At 37.0% G+C, this 17,073-nt stretch overlaps 2 protein-coding genes across 2 annotated transcripts in view; one reads left to right on the top strand and one right to left on the bottom strand.

Moving 5' to 3' along the window:
- The window catches only part of LOC122412122 (uncharacterized), a 72,070-nt gene that overhangs the window by 39,889 nt on the left and 15,108 nt on the right, over window positions 1-17,073 (bottom strand). The gene's annotated exons all lie outside the window — the stretch shown is intronic.
- The window catches only part of LOC122412101 (adhesion G protein-coupled receptor L4-like), a 70,609-nt gene that overhangs the window by 46,329 nt on the left and 7,207 nt on the right, over window positions 1-17,073 (top strand). Inside the window, exon 3 of the mRNA XM_043421428.1 lies at window positions 2,463-2,568. Within this exon, the coding sequence (XP_043277363.1) occupies window positions 2,463-2,568 (106 nt within the window). The remainder of the gene's footprint in view (window positions 1-2,462; window positions 2,569-17,073) is intronic.

Below are 17,073 nucleotides of genomic sequence, written 5' to 3'. Positions count from 1 at the left end.
CCTCACAAGAATTCCCGTAGATTTCCAAGTTCTTTACGGAACAAATTACTTTGAGAGAAACTCGAGGATTTTCGCATTTACGGCGTTCCAAAGGTTCGCCATGGTTGTGCACCTCTGCCGAAGGAGCCTTTCGTTACCGATCATTCATCAACAACGTTCGATCTCAGCAAACAATTCTTCATTCATCAATTCTTCTTCGCACCTCAAATTTACGGATCGACCATTGTTGACACTCCCTCAAAAAATCTCTAGACAGAACGGACTAGAAGAAATGACTTCAAGAAATGAAACTACGAAACTCCAACTAATTTCACACTTTTCGAAATAAAAATAATTCCATTCGAATGTTTGAATCGTGGCCAATTTGTTGCGTATTTCATGAAATATGTTCCCAGCTTTTTGCCAATAAAGACATAACTGACTGTATGGTAATACCAAAGCAATACCACAGCATTATAAAGAAGGAACTACTGCCCTATCGACACCGAATAAACGATATTGCCAAATGGAGAGTATAGTTCAGGGCACTTATTAAGGCAGCTTTATATTTATATATATAAAGGAGGTATTAGCACTCGCTCTAACTCTATTGGCACTCCACTTCAGCGTTAAGGTCTCGTCGTGGGATGCATCAGGCACAGAGAAATCTACTTTTACCTATTATCGAACTTCCGCGGTTACTTTCCTGTTCCGTGTTCATCTCCGCTTCGTTTTTACCTTTTTCCTCGGCATTTCTTTCTATTGAGTCCGAATAACGGGATCAAGCTTGTATTCTGTTCCTCGTTCTCTTGACTCAAGTGTATTTAAGGTGCGAAAATGAAAGATAGAGACGTCGCAATCCCGAAGAATATAGCAGTTGAGTGCACGAATACGGTTCCGCATCTGCTCTTGCGGAATGTATGTCTATAGAGCCCTCGAGGGTGTACCTACGGCAGCTATTTTCAAAGAGTTTGAAATGAATCATTTACGGACAGAAAGTGGTTTTATGGGAAATCCATTCTACTAAACGGCCAATTTTCGGCAAGCAAAACGGCCTTGACACGTCGCATTGGTACGTGATATTTCGTTGCATTAAATCTGCTCGTGCTGAGCAGCACTGAGTTCATTGAAAATGGCGCTTTGTTCATTACGCAAATCTTCTTCGGGTTAGGATTAGTTTGATTGTTCGAAGATTAATTGTGGATTATAAAGTGATTATATTAATTCAGAGTAGTTTTGCTTCTCTCATACAATATTATTGGAATATGGCAAATTTCTGTTGAACTCAAATCACTCAAGTTCTAAACGCTCAGCAAATAAATGTCTGGCAAACTTCTGTTTTCCCAGCTCTAATTCTCTGCCAATGCCTCAACGCTTCAGCTCTCGAAACGAAAAGAATTCTCCGCATGTCGATGTGTGAAAAGAGATGAGAAAAGTTTTGTCACGCGACTCCTAATCGCAGAGGGAGTTTTCTCATATCTTTTTTGCACTCTCTCTGCTTGCAGGATTCTATGGAAGCTTGCTCTGGAAGCTTGACACTAGTCAAGAATAACGATGATAATTTCCACTCCAGCGTCGCCTCTCAGATCAGCCAAATAAAGTACGTTGATCGATTTTGGATGGTGAGGTATTCTCGCCTCAAAAAAGGAAATTTCGAATCAATGAAACTTTCACCTTGAGAATCATATTTGACTCAAAGCAAAAGACTCCAGTGCGACAAACCATTCAGTTTTATCGAGCAAACTATTCGAGGTTTCAACGACCCTTACAATTTACCTTACAATTTTATAATTCACGAATTATTGACCCTCTTGAAAAATTATTGGCCTCCTTTGACTATTGTTGCGGTACAAGAATCAAGGTAATTTATTATTCAATCCAAATGGGGCAGAACCACTGGGAATATCAAATAATCAAATAATGCGTCACAGAAATCGTGCGGGTATATCAATACCCCGAGCACAATTGAGATTCCACTGACATCGAAGTTTCCACATCATTCCCGATACCACCCACAGGTTGCGAAGAATTTTTCATCAAATTTTCCGATGCTCCGGAATATCTCTATAAATAACTATAGCTATATGGTCCGGAAGAAACTCAAGTATTTCTCTAAAAGTCATAACCTTCTATCCACGTTCCTGGTTCTCTTCCTCTCTCTCTCTCTCATTTTCCGCTTTAATTTTACAGCCACTACGAGGAAACGTACTCGGTTTACTTTAAATTTATTCGTATTTGTTCTCGTAAACTTTTTAATTAAAATAACTAAGAAGATACTGCTCATTAACGAGCTGTCGGTAGATCGTGGTCTGCATTCACAGACTCAAAGGTCCGATTGCCATCATTTCAACGGATCGACAAAAATGAGGGAGTCTCACTCTCTCCTTCAATTAAATATTTCACGTATATAAATATCTTTAATACATACATGAATATACAAATAAATGTTTTTGTACGTATAAATCTATTTTTATTCGTTACAGCCTCTTCTCGGATCTGAGAAGTCTGGCCGGAACGACTCTCATGAATCTTCTGGCGGCTCTATTCATGGTACAGTTGCTCTTCATCGTCGGTGTTGGCGGTGTGCAGGTGAGTTTCTTCAATTCCGAAAAATAACGCAGACTTTGCTGTTTCGCTTTAAAAAACTTGTGAACGGGAGATTACAGAACCGATAAAAATGAATATTTTGTTGCATTCAGCAATATTTCGAATTCGTTGATACATTTTCATTGATACTGATAGGAACGCATTTTGCTTAATTCATTGTTCAGAAGTATTCAGAGTTAAGTCATTGCTTGAGATGGAACACTTCGACAGCGTTTAGCCTTCTTATATTTGACTTGCGTGCCCGGCAAAAATTATTCCGAAAGAGTGATGTGTCGAGGGAAACAGATCTGCGATAATCGACGTTTGTAATTTAAACGTGAAGAATTCACTCGAGACGGGAACGAAAAGCTTCGATGACATGACGTTACATGAAAGGGTTCGTCCCTCATTTTCATCCTTTCATCTTCGAGCCCCAAAACCCGGTTTTGGCCTCTCTCGTCACTCCCCCCTTTCGTATTATGTTTTTTCTCATTTACTCTTCACCACGACGCTTCCTTTTCACACTGCGATGAGAATATTCTCTATTACAATTAGAGCAATTGTTAATTTTGTGACGAAAAATTGTAATAAAATACTCAATGAATATTGCACGAGAAAAGTAAGCAATGGTCCTGAGAGAAAACAAGAAGCAGGTTTTGTACTTATGGAGTACCCTCTTCAGTTGCCACGCTAATTATGGCTTTTCAATTTTGCTTACGAATTGCTAATGAATAATTGAATAAAAGTGGACTTAAATAAATACAAAAGTGAATTTTAACTATAGATAGTGATCCATCACCTTAACGTTGTAAAACCTGAAAATTCGTGGAGCACGTTTGCAGTTTATGAACTTCGATTGTTAAAAACACAAGTAACAACCAACATTTTCAATAATTGCGGTTTCTTTTGCCATATTGATCGGTATTAGTGCCCTATCAAAGGTACGAGTTGCTGTGATTCTATTCACGTAACTATAACGACGTGCTCTGAGACGTATACTTCAACTTGTTCTTGGAAATTGGTGAGTGTGTGCGTGGTAACATCGATAGTCCGGACGTGAAAACTTTGTTGGTGTAACTTTAATAACAAGAGCACCCTATTTCTCTCACTCACTTTTGAGCTCTTTGTCCCTCACTTCGATTACGAAATATATGTGTATGTGCACCTACGTTCATACATGTGAGTGTATAATATACAGCTTAAGGTTATTTCGAAGTAGGCGCTGTTATAGCCACCGGTCGTGCGGTGGCTCCGAAACTTTATCAAAACCATCCATAACTCGATTTGAAATTTGTCAAACTTTGAATTCAGCACAACTCATTGATGCGTGGAATCGATTCGCAGATAATAATAATTTTATGAAAAATTATGAATGTGAATATTCATAATAGCCAATTTTGATCAGGTTGCGCTGGAAATCCAATTTTTTTAACAATCTTCTTATGCTTCAATGGACTATATTGTATTCAAGATTAATATTTTATACGGAATTAACCCCAAAAAACGTATAAAACTTTTGGACGAATTTTTGTACTAAAAACGAGGAAAACTTTGATGGAAAAAAAGCAATTTGAAGTCAGTGCCGGATGAATAGAAAAATAAATTTAAGGTAGATCATGCTCGAAGGATCGTATTTTAATAAATTGGATCGATTTTTACTTCTTTATGGAAGATATAATCATGTTAAATTCATGTCAGAATTATTACTTCGAAATTGTAAATAAATTTTTTCAACCTATCTTTTGGCGAGTGAAATTACAAGCCATTAATTAATCGAAGATCCATCACTGACTGAAAACGAAATTTCAGTCGTCCCTGGCTAAAATACTATAGTTTTTCATGTCAAAATACGTATTGGAAAGCGCAAAGGGAAATGGATCAAGAAAAAAGTTTTAATAAAAGGACAGAAGACTATGACAGGAATGGCCCAAGCCAAGAAGAAACAAAATACCGAAATAAGCAAAGTGAGGTTGTACAAGTTCTCATTACCTATTTCGTTCAATCTTTAATGTAATATAAGTTTATTACTAGTAAGACAATCGTCTCGAATTTTTGCCCAGATCTTCATTATATACTTCATTGTTATTATGTACTTTTTCAGAAACTTCGTAAGAAGCGTTCATTCGTTATATGGAAAGTTAAACGATTTTTTTTGCATAGTCCCTATAACTCTGAATATTTTTCTTCCCATTTGAACACGTTAACCAATAAGACGAACCCTTTAAAATTTGATATGCGTGTCAGTCAACTACCCATTTAAATTCTGTGTAAATTTCAAGACTTTCTAGAAAATCGTTTCGTGTACGAACTGCTTTAAAAAAGCACATTCCAATACAAAAGTTCATACAGACGATGTTGGTGGTTAAAAATAAAATTTCCGTTTTACTTGTTTGAGGCTCTACCATTGACCAAGAACTTTTCTGCAAAGTTCATCGGTCAACACTTAGTTGGATGAAAACTTAAGCCAGCATCCATCGATTCATGCATCATTTGCTAAACAAAAGGCAATTTTTTGAGTTTGGCAATTGAACGAGATAGTATAACGACTGAAGAAAGAGCGACGGCAGGCAAAGCTTTCAGGGGCTTTCTCAAAAACATCAAACTTACGAAGTTGGAAATCACTGAATTGAAAAAAATGGTGTTCAATCGATGGGATAAGCTCGTATAAAAGCCCGTAAAAGTATACACAAGAAGAACGAAAAAACCACTTTTAACTTTTTTTTCACATAAATTGTCTGCGTACATACCGTGCACAGTATTTTCGCACAAATGGTGTTACAGCAACTTCTAAAACATTGTTTCTCGCCCGTGTGTACAAATTTACCTATAAAATATTCTATGCACCTTTATTTAGAGGTCAAAAGTTGAAGAAGTAGCCTCGAGGGGTTCGTGAAGTGGCCTCTGATGCAGACGTTGAAGAGAGCCGAACTGTGTACGAATACCAGCGCATACTAACGTAACCATTTTCACGTGGACTGCATTGACGTATAAAGACGCGTGAAAAAGTATCTTCCGCGTTTAAGTTGCTGCAACCATTTGAATGTGATTCCATAGAAATTGGGAGTGAGTACACATGCACGTTCATGCTATTTCGATGAGTGAGCAGAGTACGATCGACCAGCGCATATAAATAGCAATCGATGAAGAGCATCCGTCGAAAATGATATATATTTTGTTTTCAACTGTAGGAGAGAAGGCAAAAGGGAGTGGTGGAGATGACCTGCAATGCTCCAATTTGTTCACCACTGCAAACGAGAAAGATTAGAGATAAAAAGCGACGCTTTTATGTGCTTTTGCGCTCATTCTTTTCTGCGGCGTATATTTACCGCTCATCTCGGGAACGTTGAAAAAATATCTGGCAGAAACCACCTTTTGGCTCTTTACAACGAAAAAAATCAGCAAACCGCTCGTGTATTAATGTTTCAAGGGAAATGTGAAATGCCGAGTTTTCCAAACTGCTGGAAATGTAGTGAATACTCTACCAGTGAAAAAGAGGAATTACAACACTTTTTCACTGTTCCCGTGCGCGATCCATAACTTTTCTTCACTCTTTTGCAAATGAGTTCTTCACCTGCTGAAAGTCTTTTCGTACTCATTTCATCTTACGCTGTCTTTCATTCTTTCGCAAAGTATAACGAAGATATTCCTTATGCTCTGTAAAAATCGCTGGCTGTGAAAAAGGGAGACTTGATGATGGGGCATGCTCGCTGGAATGAATAAAACGACGGAGCTTGCGAGAGAACAAACCTGAGAATATATCTGCTGAGAAATCTTCTTTGCGCTTCATGCAGCGTGCAGTCAAACCCTTACATATTGAGGTGCACACTGGGTCAATAGGGGACGCTATATCTTATTCACATTAAGGTACAAACCTACGAATATTCGTAGAAATATATCACTACACAATGAGAACGAATCGCATCTCATTAAATGGAATATTTCGTAACGATGTCATTCAAAATGAAAAACTCGGAATTGAGACATTCGTAGATTAAGGGGGGTCTAGCCTGATTAGAATTTTCAAAAAATCGATTTCTTTATTGCATTTTTCTTTTTTTTTGCTACTTTTTTTGCAAAAAACGATGAAAAAAGCGTGCTTTTTCGTAGTTTTTGGAAAATGGCGGCCATTTTGCCATTTTTTGAAAAATCAAAAATCGTATGATGTGCGCTGTAGCCTATTGAATCTAAAAACATTTTTATTTTCTTTCTCTGATCATCCATTCCAGAGATTTTATCAAAAACGTATCTTTTTTTTGGACCCTCCCCCATTTTTCAGTACGAAAACTGAGTAAAAGAAATATAAAAAAAAACAATTTTTGTGTATTTTAAGAGCGTATTTTTTAGGCCTAACACAGTTTATATCCATATTAATAATTTATAGCGGTAAAAAAAATTCGTAAATATAGTGTTTTCTTTGCCCGTCTAAACAGGGTAGATCCCTTAACACATTTTCCGATAGGATTCACGTAGTGAGTCAATCGAGAATAAAATCAACGCGAATTTACAGTCAGAGAGGTGAAAATAGTTTCAGGATTATTGAAAAGCCATACAAAGATGCTATCATAACCGGTGAAGCAAATAAAAATCGGATTCTGAGGGAAATTTAACTTATTCGTACAATTTGAAGAAAAATCGATTTTAAAACGAGATATCCCGCCCGCCGATGCGGGATACGAAGAAGATGAAGTCTCCGGTCTCGAGTAGTCATCAAACATGAAAATGGGGCTCGAGACCATAGACATAGTCACAAACATCCACGTATCTGAAGACCCTCATCGAAAAGGGCTTTTCATGAGGTCAATTCAAGAGGTGGTGGGCGGCATTGAGGGGTCATTATCGGGGATCTCAGGGCGACGACTCCACTCGTATATCTTTGTAACACACGAGCCTGCCCTTTGTCGCAGTTCAGAATCCCCATCTTCTTTTTCTCGAGTGCGCCGTTGTCGTTGAGACAAGTCTTCGTACTTTTGTCACAAGTGTCGAGCTGACGCGAGCTTCGTAAAAAATAATCTGATAGTATTTGCCTTTCATGGGATAAAAAATATTTCGAGAGGTAGCGCGTTGATGGTGGTGATAGTTTGAAGGGCGAGTTCCAGAGTTCATCTATTTTGGAGAAAATTAGCTAATAAAAGTGAAACAAAGCAATGGGAAAATATTGTGAAAACTACAATAATGCAGCTTATTGGAATTTTCATCATATCCACTGAAGCGTAACAAGAACAGTGAAGATAAATACCAATCGTACCATCTGCTGGAGCAATTGACGAAGCAATCGAAGTTTAAAAGAGGAAAGAAAGGAAAAAATAAAGAGCACGGGGAGAAAGAATGGAGTAGGAATACTTGTTCTGCCCAGAGAATTCTTTGACAGATATATTCCTTTAAGGCACTGTATAGAATTAACGTTTGGCCTCGATCCAACGGTCTTCGGCCAAGAATTACCAATCGATGACAAATAAAATGTCAGCCAGATCTTCCATTTCAAGCATGAAAGTTACTTCATACGCGATGAAAATATTGAAACTACTTGCACGTTTCGTGGTGGAGCTCGCGCTTCATAGAAATAAAGGGGAAGCGAAAACAACGTTCGACGAGGCGAAAAATTCTCGCGCTCCATAAAATTTGTGACAATTTTTTTCCATGTCCATATTGCAACCTCCTCACTCGCCGCGAACACGCTCTTTCCTATCAACGGCTTTATTATCTTTTTTTTTTATTTTTATCATCAGAAATTGCATCGCATCTGTAGAGTACATCAATACATTTCAACGTTATCGGACACTCGCATTTTTCGACAGCTCGGATAAACAGTCGGTCTGTATGGAAAAACGGTTATCAGAATTTTTCCAGAAAACTCTTCCATTCCGGATGGTGAAAGTTTGCCTATCGGTCATCCATTAACAAATCCTCGGAATTTTATATCTTTATGCTTCATTTTTGTTCCTTTCACCCTTTTTCATATAACACATAGAGAAAGTTCGCGCAGAGTTGAAAACTCGAGCAAAGTGAAAAACTCTCCCACGGTATAGTCAGAATTTTTTTCCCAACGAAAATAAAAGGGAAAATAGAAGGAAAAGAGAATGTTCCATTTGGTACTTCGAGCATGATTATTAAAACATTCAATCAGGAAAAAATTAACCTTCAATTACAATTGTTCTGATGAAATGGGACTTTGGCATTGAAATCGGCCTTGAAGTTAATTAGTGGCATCGAGTTCAAAGATAGAAATCGTGTAAAATTAGAAAACGTAGTACAAAAACGAGACCGCCATTTCAAGAACAAGAATTAATTCGCTATATCAGCAATTTTCGATTCCTCCGACCAATTCAGATTTCGTCGATCACGCGATTGAATCATCAGGAAAAAGTGATTGAAACATAAAGGTCAATATGATTTGTCGTTACGGCGATAAATTTGCGCAGAGTTCGCACAAAGCATTCTTTATTCATGAGCACTATCCATGCACACATCCACGTGCTACAATAGTTACTGATTTTCGATATGCTTGGCAAATCATGCGTGTCGTCAATCGTATAAATTACACTTTTGACTTCACCTGTCTTCTTTTGAAAACACTGTTATATTGTGCAGGGAAATTATTAATCATTCAACACTCGCTACGATGAGGGATCAAAAAATTTGTTTGAAAATATTCGGATCGACGCGATCCAAAGTTTTTCTCATTTTCGTCGTTAAATAAATGACCGCACATTTGCGTAAAGTCCTTGAGGTCTGTACGAAAAATATTCTTATCGCAATGCTTACAGACACGAGGAGTATTTGAATTTTACTTCGTTGTTGAAAACAAACGTCCACTCCTTGTTTTTTATAGGACAGTGTTTTTCACAGAGTCAGAAAATAAATGCGTTTATTTATCTCATTTGTTCAACGTGGCATTGTCTGATCTGATATGGGAATTCGGGAATATTCTTATCGGAAAAGTACCTGTTTAATCGAATTCACCAAATTCAATTATGAAATATCAAATATTCAGTGCTCTCAGAATTAAAAGAAACGACCAAACTCTCGGTTCGTTTCTTGCGCACAATTGCAATCTTTGGATGTCAAAGACTCGGAAAATTTTATTCATAAAAATCTAATTAATGTTAGTAATGAGAAATCAGTGTTTAAATGAAAGCAGGTTTATTTTTTCGTATTCGTGTTAGTCGAGTGGGTCATTAAAATGAGATGAGATTTTATTTCTCCCATGCAACTTTTTGAAACCTTTTTCCACATTTTCAAAGCATAAAGAAATTGATACAATGAGGTAATTCATTCTCGAAACCATTGATAAAACTCGATATTATTTCTGTTGTAGCACAGCACGAAGATGGAGGGAAATCGCGCGCTTAATTAAACTCTACAGAGAAAAGAAATAAATGCAACGATGACGGAGAGCGAATATTGAAATAGGCCACTTTTGTCTGCATTAATAATTCCCTCCTTTTTTTCTATTCATTTCTATCCGAGCTTTTTTTGTGACCAAAAGGCTAAAAAGAACGATTCAACCATTTCACGATTTTCCTCATTCAGATTTTTGCACAGCCATAAAGTTACGTTTTCCATTTTACTCCTTAAACAGTTTGTCAGAACTCGACCTCGAGATAAAATGAATTTTGACGTTTCTACTCTCTTTCAACTTCTTTTCTCTCTGTTGTGGATAACTTTTCGGCGACTCCGTTCATCTCAACGTTCATTCAATATTAAGATAACACCATTTTTCCATCGAATTCCATCTTCTTTGGTATATCCCGAGGAAAAAATTTCTCTCGTCGGTTTTCGTTCGTCAATCAAATCTGACAATCACTGCTTTATTCATGGAGTACTTTCTCCAGGGGACAGTCAACAATTTAGTTATGTTATGACAAGTTAGTCGAAATTCGATACTCACGAGACCATTAAAAAATGTGTAACAATTTTTGAACAGATAAATCCGACTATTTCAGACTACCAAATTCTTCTGACCAGTTAATATTGATGAAAATTTGAGTCAACAATTTTTCACTTAACCAATAAAAACGAAGAACTCAATTTCTGAATTTTTTATATCATAAATCGTTCGGCTGTTCGGATCTCATTAAATTTTAGATGCTAATTTAAAAAACTTCTACGGTCTTCCCGACATTCGTTAATTTTGACGACATGGAGATTGAATTTCAATATTCTCTGGCTGCCATAAATCATTCGAATTAGTGTTCCCGTTATCATGGGCAGGGATAAAAATTTTATGATTGAATCACCGCCCGGAAGGGAATAAAATTATATAAAATTGGCTCGCTCGGAGAAAAAAAATGACGAAATTAAGGGGAGGGGTAGTGTCAAAGGATGCGAATAAATGCGCAAACGAAAATTACACTTTCAGAAAGCATCGCGTTTCATGCTATTTCCAATTTCACATCATTCCTGCAGTTTTCACTCAAATTACACTGAGAATTTTTCATATAACTGGACCTGGCGAGATGAAAGGTACTACAAAAGAGAAATACGCCGCCCAACAGTTGTATTACTCGCTTGGGATTTGTGCGCTCATTTTATCGATTTCGCAAATTTTTCTGATTTAGGTAATCAATCATTCGTTCTAAATGACTATTGATTCCTATCTGCGCATGAAATTAAAGAAAGAACAAAAAGAAAAGAACTGTGACACTAAAGAAGCGATAGATCATTTTTCAGCTCGGAATAAAGCGGAAGTTGCAGGAAGAAAAAGAGAGAGAAAGAAAAAAAGGAGAGTAGAAAAAAATTTTCCTTTTTACAGAGAATCGCACGATTCGAATACATCATTTTTGCATTTCCCATTAATCTTGCACTCGGTTTTCATATCCGTACACCTAAAACTACCGCGTCGAGCTGCCGGAGATTGCACATCGACGTGGAGAAAATTTACCCGTTCGACTTTTAATTTTCTATATCGAAAGTCATGAACGATCGGCTTCGGCATAAACTTAAAAAACATTTTTCAATAAATTTAATAAATAAATTTAATAATAAATTTTCGTAGTACAATTTTACTACATTGGCGTTATAAAAACTTTTCAAGGTCGGATGTAAGAGCGAGACTTGCGAAATAATTCAAACTCATAATAGAAGATCGAGTGGCATTTTATCAAATTAAGGTTCCATCCTTTCAGTACCCGTAATGCTCTCAGTATAATTCACTTATTCTCTTGACGAAATATAACAAGAACAAAGATCGAAGGTAATAATACGAAGACCGAGTCGAGGCAGAAAAGTCGAATAAGAAAATAATAATCGACTTTCGCAGCACTCTGCTGCTCACGATAGCAATGTTTCTCTATTATTATTATTATTATTATTATTATTATTCTATCATGGAAAGGGGTCATATGGAATAAGAAGAGAAACAGAATAAGAACAAAATTAAAACGACGATAAATCATTCGTGGGACATTCCATGCCAAATTTATCAATGAAACGAGTTTTCATCTGTGATTTCGCAATAATTAACACACCTTTTAGCACTTATTCGAAGACTCCAATCAATTTTTTTCTGTATTCTGAGATATCGATCTTTTGAATATTCGAGAATTTTTTCGACTGAAAATTTTGAGCATAGTTTCGAACGAGTTAGCGAACTGTAAGTTTTCAAAATATTCAATAAGTTTTCCACAATTCTTTATATTAATATTGGATTTTATTCAGAGAAAGTGTAGTCTCGACGAGCCTCGGGTCAGCAGACGACAGGGCTGTCAACGTACTTGTCCCGAGACTCTACCGAGCCTCTTGATTATCGATATTTTTAATAATGAAAAATGACGATTTATCGTGTCGATTTTAACGATTGCAATGTTTTGCAATGGAAAATATTAGGAAAATTGATGATTTTGAAATAGTAACTAAAAAAGGGTGCTTATTCAACGAAATTTCGGCTTATGGTGAAAACCATTTGTTTCTCAAAATACTTGAAAAAGAAAAGTGACGCTTCATTCGAGTATTTAAGTGCCATATGCTGACTCAAGTTCGCAGGCTTCGGTGGAAAAGTAATGGATCTTTCCATCTTTAAATATAGAAAATTCAACTTTGAAAGTAGAGGAGTGTGACTCCCTTGCGGGTACATCGTAAAAAAAGTTTACTAAAAGTACCGCTGGAGACAGTGCCATTGAGTAAGAAGGAAAAAAACATTCAGAAGTGAGAAAAAAGACGTTTTTCTGACGAAGGCGTGCAGAAGGTATATTATTCGACAATTTTTTGACTACGAGAAGAACGATGAAAAACGTACGAGTGTGTTGTATGCGTGAAAAACGAGCTGGGGATGTCGCACAAAGAATATCGATCAAGAATATGTCTTTCGATACAAGTTTCGTTTTTATTTTATTTATTTTTTGAGAATTTTCAAAAGTCCATGTTAATTTTGATCAGTTCTTCAAAAATATTTCTCTTCAGATCCATCTGGATGTGGTATTTTCCTTCTTTTGGGGAAAGGGAATTGAATTAAATGAACGACAAAGAAAGTGTCTCTTGTTGTCGATCGTCCCAGGAAATTTCAATTATTTCTATATTTTTTCGTTTTCAATAACATCGTAAAAAGCTCGAGAAGAAGATTCACGAAATTCGAACAACGAGGACCACATTCTATTCAACAACAGTAAATTCCGTTTAATCCCTCAAAAACTTGGCTTTTGTGCTCTCGCGTTGACATACAATATACTTTTGTGACTTATTTCCTTTTATTCCTAATTGCAAGCATTTCAAAGGTGCATTCTATCATGACACAAGAATTAAACGTACACCCGGAACCTCCGAACGTTTGTCGTATTACACAGTGGCCTGGAAAGTTCACTGTAGAATAGCCGGAAGTCGATTTGTGATGGAAACTGGGCCATCCGGTAAACCTTTCAAGGAAGCTTAAACGTCTGACCCAACTTCATATTTATGTTTGTACATCATACGTATTGCAAGAGGTGTCCAGAAAGTGATGAATCAAACGAGCTGTAGTGGTCAAGTAGGTCATTTCAAGTATCATCAAAACTGTCAAAATTCTTTGTAAAAATTCATTGTAACAAAACACTGTAAAAACGTTTCACATAAAATAATAAATCTTACGATTTCTGCACTGTGCAAACATCTTCACTGAAAGTTTCCTCAGCAGTGCAATGCCACATTGTCAAACGTCAGGCAACAATTGTTACAAGATTACAGCCATAAATGCTTAGTTCAATGATGAAAAAGATATAAAAAAATAATGATGCTGAGAACCGAGGAATTTGCAACTATAAAGCTACGTGGCAATGTACATCAACAGACAAGAAAATTCGTCTGAAAAAATGTCAGTGCCCAAGAATCATACGCATATTGGAATTTGAAAAAAAAACTATCCAATTTCCAGTAGATGTTCAGTCAGCTAAAATACGAAGGAAACGATTTTGCCAGGCCGCTCGATCAAATTTAGCATATCTAGAGACATAACGGGAGATGAAGAAATGAAAGTAGAACCAAGAAACTTTTGCAATTTTTCTTTCAAGAGGGGAGAAATGAAGTCCTCAGAGAGAGAGATCAAGGACATGGATCAAGCATAAAATTATCATGCAGTTTGCATATCATATTTTCATCATTGTTATCACAGTTTTAGCCTTGCTCTCGTATCTAAAACTCAAGAAAATATCTTTACATGAAAATTGGACTTAGCATTTAATGTTCCCAACAATTCCATCTACGAGAATATCCAGCGACATGGAAACGGTTGACAAGAGCTGTGCAATCCCGGAACAAGGGAACACGCGACGCCGCAAAAATAGGAAAAGTCCATTCCGTAAACAGTTCACGTCGGTTATGGTACAGGTGGATTAGTACATGATCAGGGTTGGATTTGGGTGGGAACGAATCAGAAAAATCGCTGAGCCGTGTGCTTCCTCGAATATTCACCAGCACCGAACTACTCTCGAGCGTTTTGTTTCAGCTGTTTGAGTATGTGGGTTGATATATCGCCTTGACTCTAAAGTACGTTTAACGAGGATGTTGCGAAGGGCTCGCAACCCCTCAAACGGTTGCTGGCATCAATCCAAATCAGGGATTCACTGATAGTAACTTGCCCCTCGTTCCGTAGCGGAGCGTTGCATATATGTAAAGTATATAGAACTCGATGTCCATGTATGTGGATCTACTTAGCATTCCACATTCATACACATTGAGCCAAGTCGATCCACTTGAAAAAAACTGGGTCTAATGACGATTCGGTACGAAGGGGATTAACTTTCGATCTTTTTGTTACGATCCCAAAAATAGTTTCGAAAAAATGGGCTCTCGATTACTGACTGAGTTTCTGCCGGACATTCAGTGTTTTAATGAACGATGAACAGCTAGTAACGAGGGTCTTTCCTGCAAAGATTCTTGGAGGGAGCTCGTATGAATTCACTTTCTCCCAGTCACTACCGCGTCTCTAGATTATTAAGAATTTTCATTTATCTTGAGCTGCCTTAATGCCGACCGGATATTCGGCGAAATCCAACTCAAGGAGGGAAAAGATTCGTGGAACTTGAATCCACGCAGCTGTTAGAGGAAGGATGAAAGACTGCATGTGTCCTTGGCACATGGCTCCTATAAGCTCCTACTAATTTTGGGTCTTATTTCCACAACAGAAAACTCGGACTCGTCTGTTCTACTGTATTTATCGTAAGATAAGTAGGAAAATGTATATTTGATTGTCCGAAGCGTCGAATGAGAACAATCCGCTCGGAGTTGTTGTTTCACACGATACAAAACAAACATTCGCGTCTACGCGATGTGCAGGGGATTGTAGGAAGTGAAATTTTCACTGAATTTATTCCCGAGCTTCCGAAAGTTTCTTAAGGCTTTATATACACTTGTGATGGGTGGAAAAATCGAAAATTTATTTATTAGATATTCTTGAAGCACAATGTCTGAAGAATGTTCTCACAAAATTTCATAAAGATCGGAGCATTAGATTCGTAGCTACGGGCATTTCAGCCGACCGCCCGGTGCACGCGGTCGTCTAATACTTGAATCTTTAAACACGATTATCTCAGAATGGTCTTTTTTTAAAAATACCTTTGCGGTGAACACGATTACTAAAAAACGATTAATCCAATCCATACCAAATTTATGATACTTATTTATTATAATAACAGCTTGGGCCTGGACGAAGAATTTCAAATTTTGTTGGAAACAAATTGTAACAAAAAACCGAAAACTTAGCACCTCAAAAAATGAATTTTTTGTTAAAACTGTCGCCATTTATTTGAAATAAAAATTTTTACAAATCCTTCGTCCAGGCCTAAGCTATTACTATAATAAATAAGTGGTAAAAATTTGGCATGGATCGGATTAATAGTTTTTTAGTTATCATATCCACTGGAATTGATGCTCAAAAAAGGTGCTACTGGAATACAGCTGGACTTGCTCCATTTGGAGAAATTTTTTGATCAAAAAAAATTGTACAAGTACACGAGCATATGTACTAATGAGTGTCGAAAAAATCAAGAAAATCACGGTTTTTCGCCCGGTGCAAGTGTATATACTCTTAAGGAAGTTGAGACATTAGAATGAAAATGGTGTCATCGCTTTTAAACTGATTGCATCTTATAAAGTGAAGTGTAAAAAAAAATCAGTTAAATTTTCAGACAGTTTAGGAGTGTCGTTGCCGAGAAAAATCAATAACAGTTTGGGCCAAATAACATGTAATCTTATGGAAGTCAAGACACATTCAGTGATATCTCCGTTAAAAATGATGCTAAAAATATGAAATTTTTTGGGCAACATGAGCAAGGCTTGCTGAATAATGACAATTTTTTTCAGATTTATTAGGAGATTTGCTGAGATTATATTAATAATAATCTGTTACCCGCGCAGTTTTTTGAGGCTAGGATCGTCACCGTTCGTGTTTTCGACTGAGCTTTCACCAGTTTTTCGTCTTTTTTTTCCCAACATTTCTTTAAAGTGTATGTAACATTACCAAACTGTAAACTGGCCTAACTTTTGAAAGGTACAGGTCATAACTTTTGGGTAAAAAAAATGACTGTACAGCCTCAACTTCCTTAATCGTTTGAGGATGTTTTCGAGTTCACTTTTTCCTCGTGTTTTTTTTAAATATTTTTTTTTGTATAAAAAAATGGAGTCTGCGTGGCATCTTAATCTCGAAGAATATATTGAAAGCTTTCGAAGGTCTCAGAAAGTATCGGAAGATGTTCGTTAGGGTGGATCATACACTTACGTCTGTCGGAGAAAGTAGCGCAGCAGGAAGGTATATAACCCAGTATTTCTAGTGTGAGTGAAGACGAGTAGCGGAAATTTTCGCCAACCTCGAGCCATTAGCAGTTTCACCGTCGTCCTTCTCCCGTCAGCAGATTTTTTTTTACGAGCGTAGCCCTCGTTACGTTCTCGGGTTATTTTACGAAAACCTTATAATGGAGACTGACGGTGATGAGACCCGTCAGCGAAACGTTTTCATGGAAATAAAATGACTGCCATTTCAAAAATACAATTTTCAATGGATCTCCAAAATAATTGACTTGACTGAACATCACGATTTGCTCTTAT

This window comes from Venturia canescens, chromosome 1 (genome assembly GCF_019457755.1).
Source record: "Venturia canescens isolate UGA chromosome 1, ASM1945775v1, whole genome shotgun sequence".
NCBI lineage: Eukaryota > Metazoa > Arthropoda > Insecta > Hymenoptera > Ichneumonidae > Venturia > Venturia canescens.
Note: the sequence above shows the minus strand (reverse complement) of the source record. Positions and strands in the feature narration are given on the sequence as shown.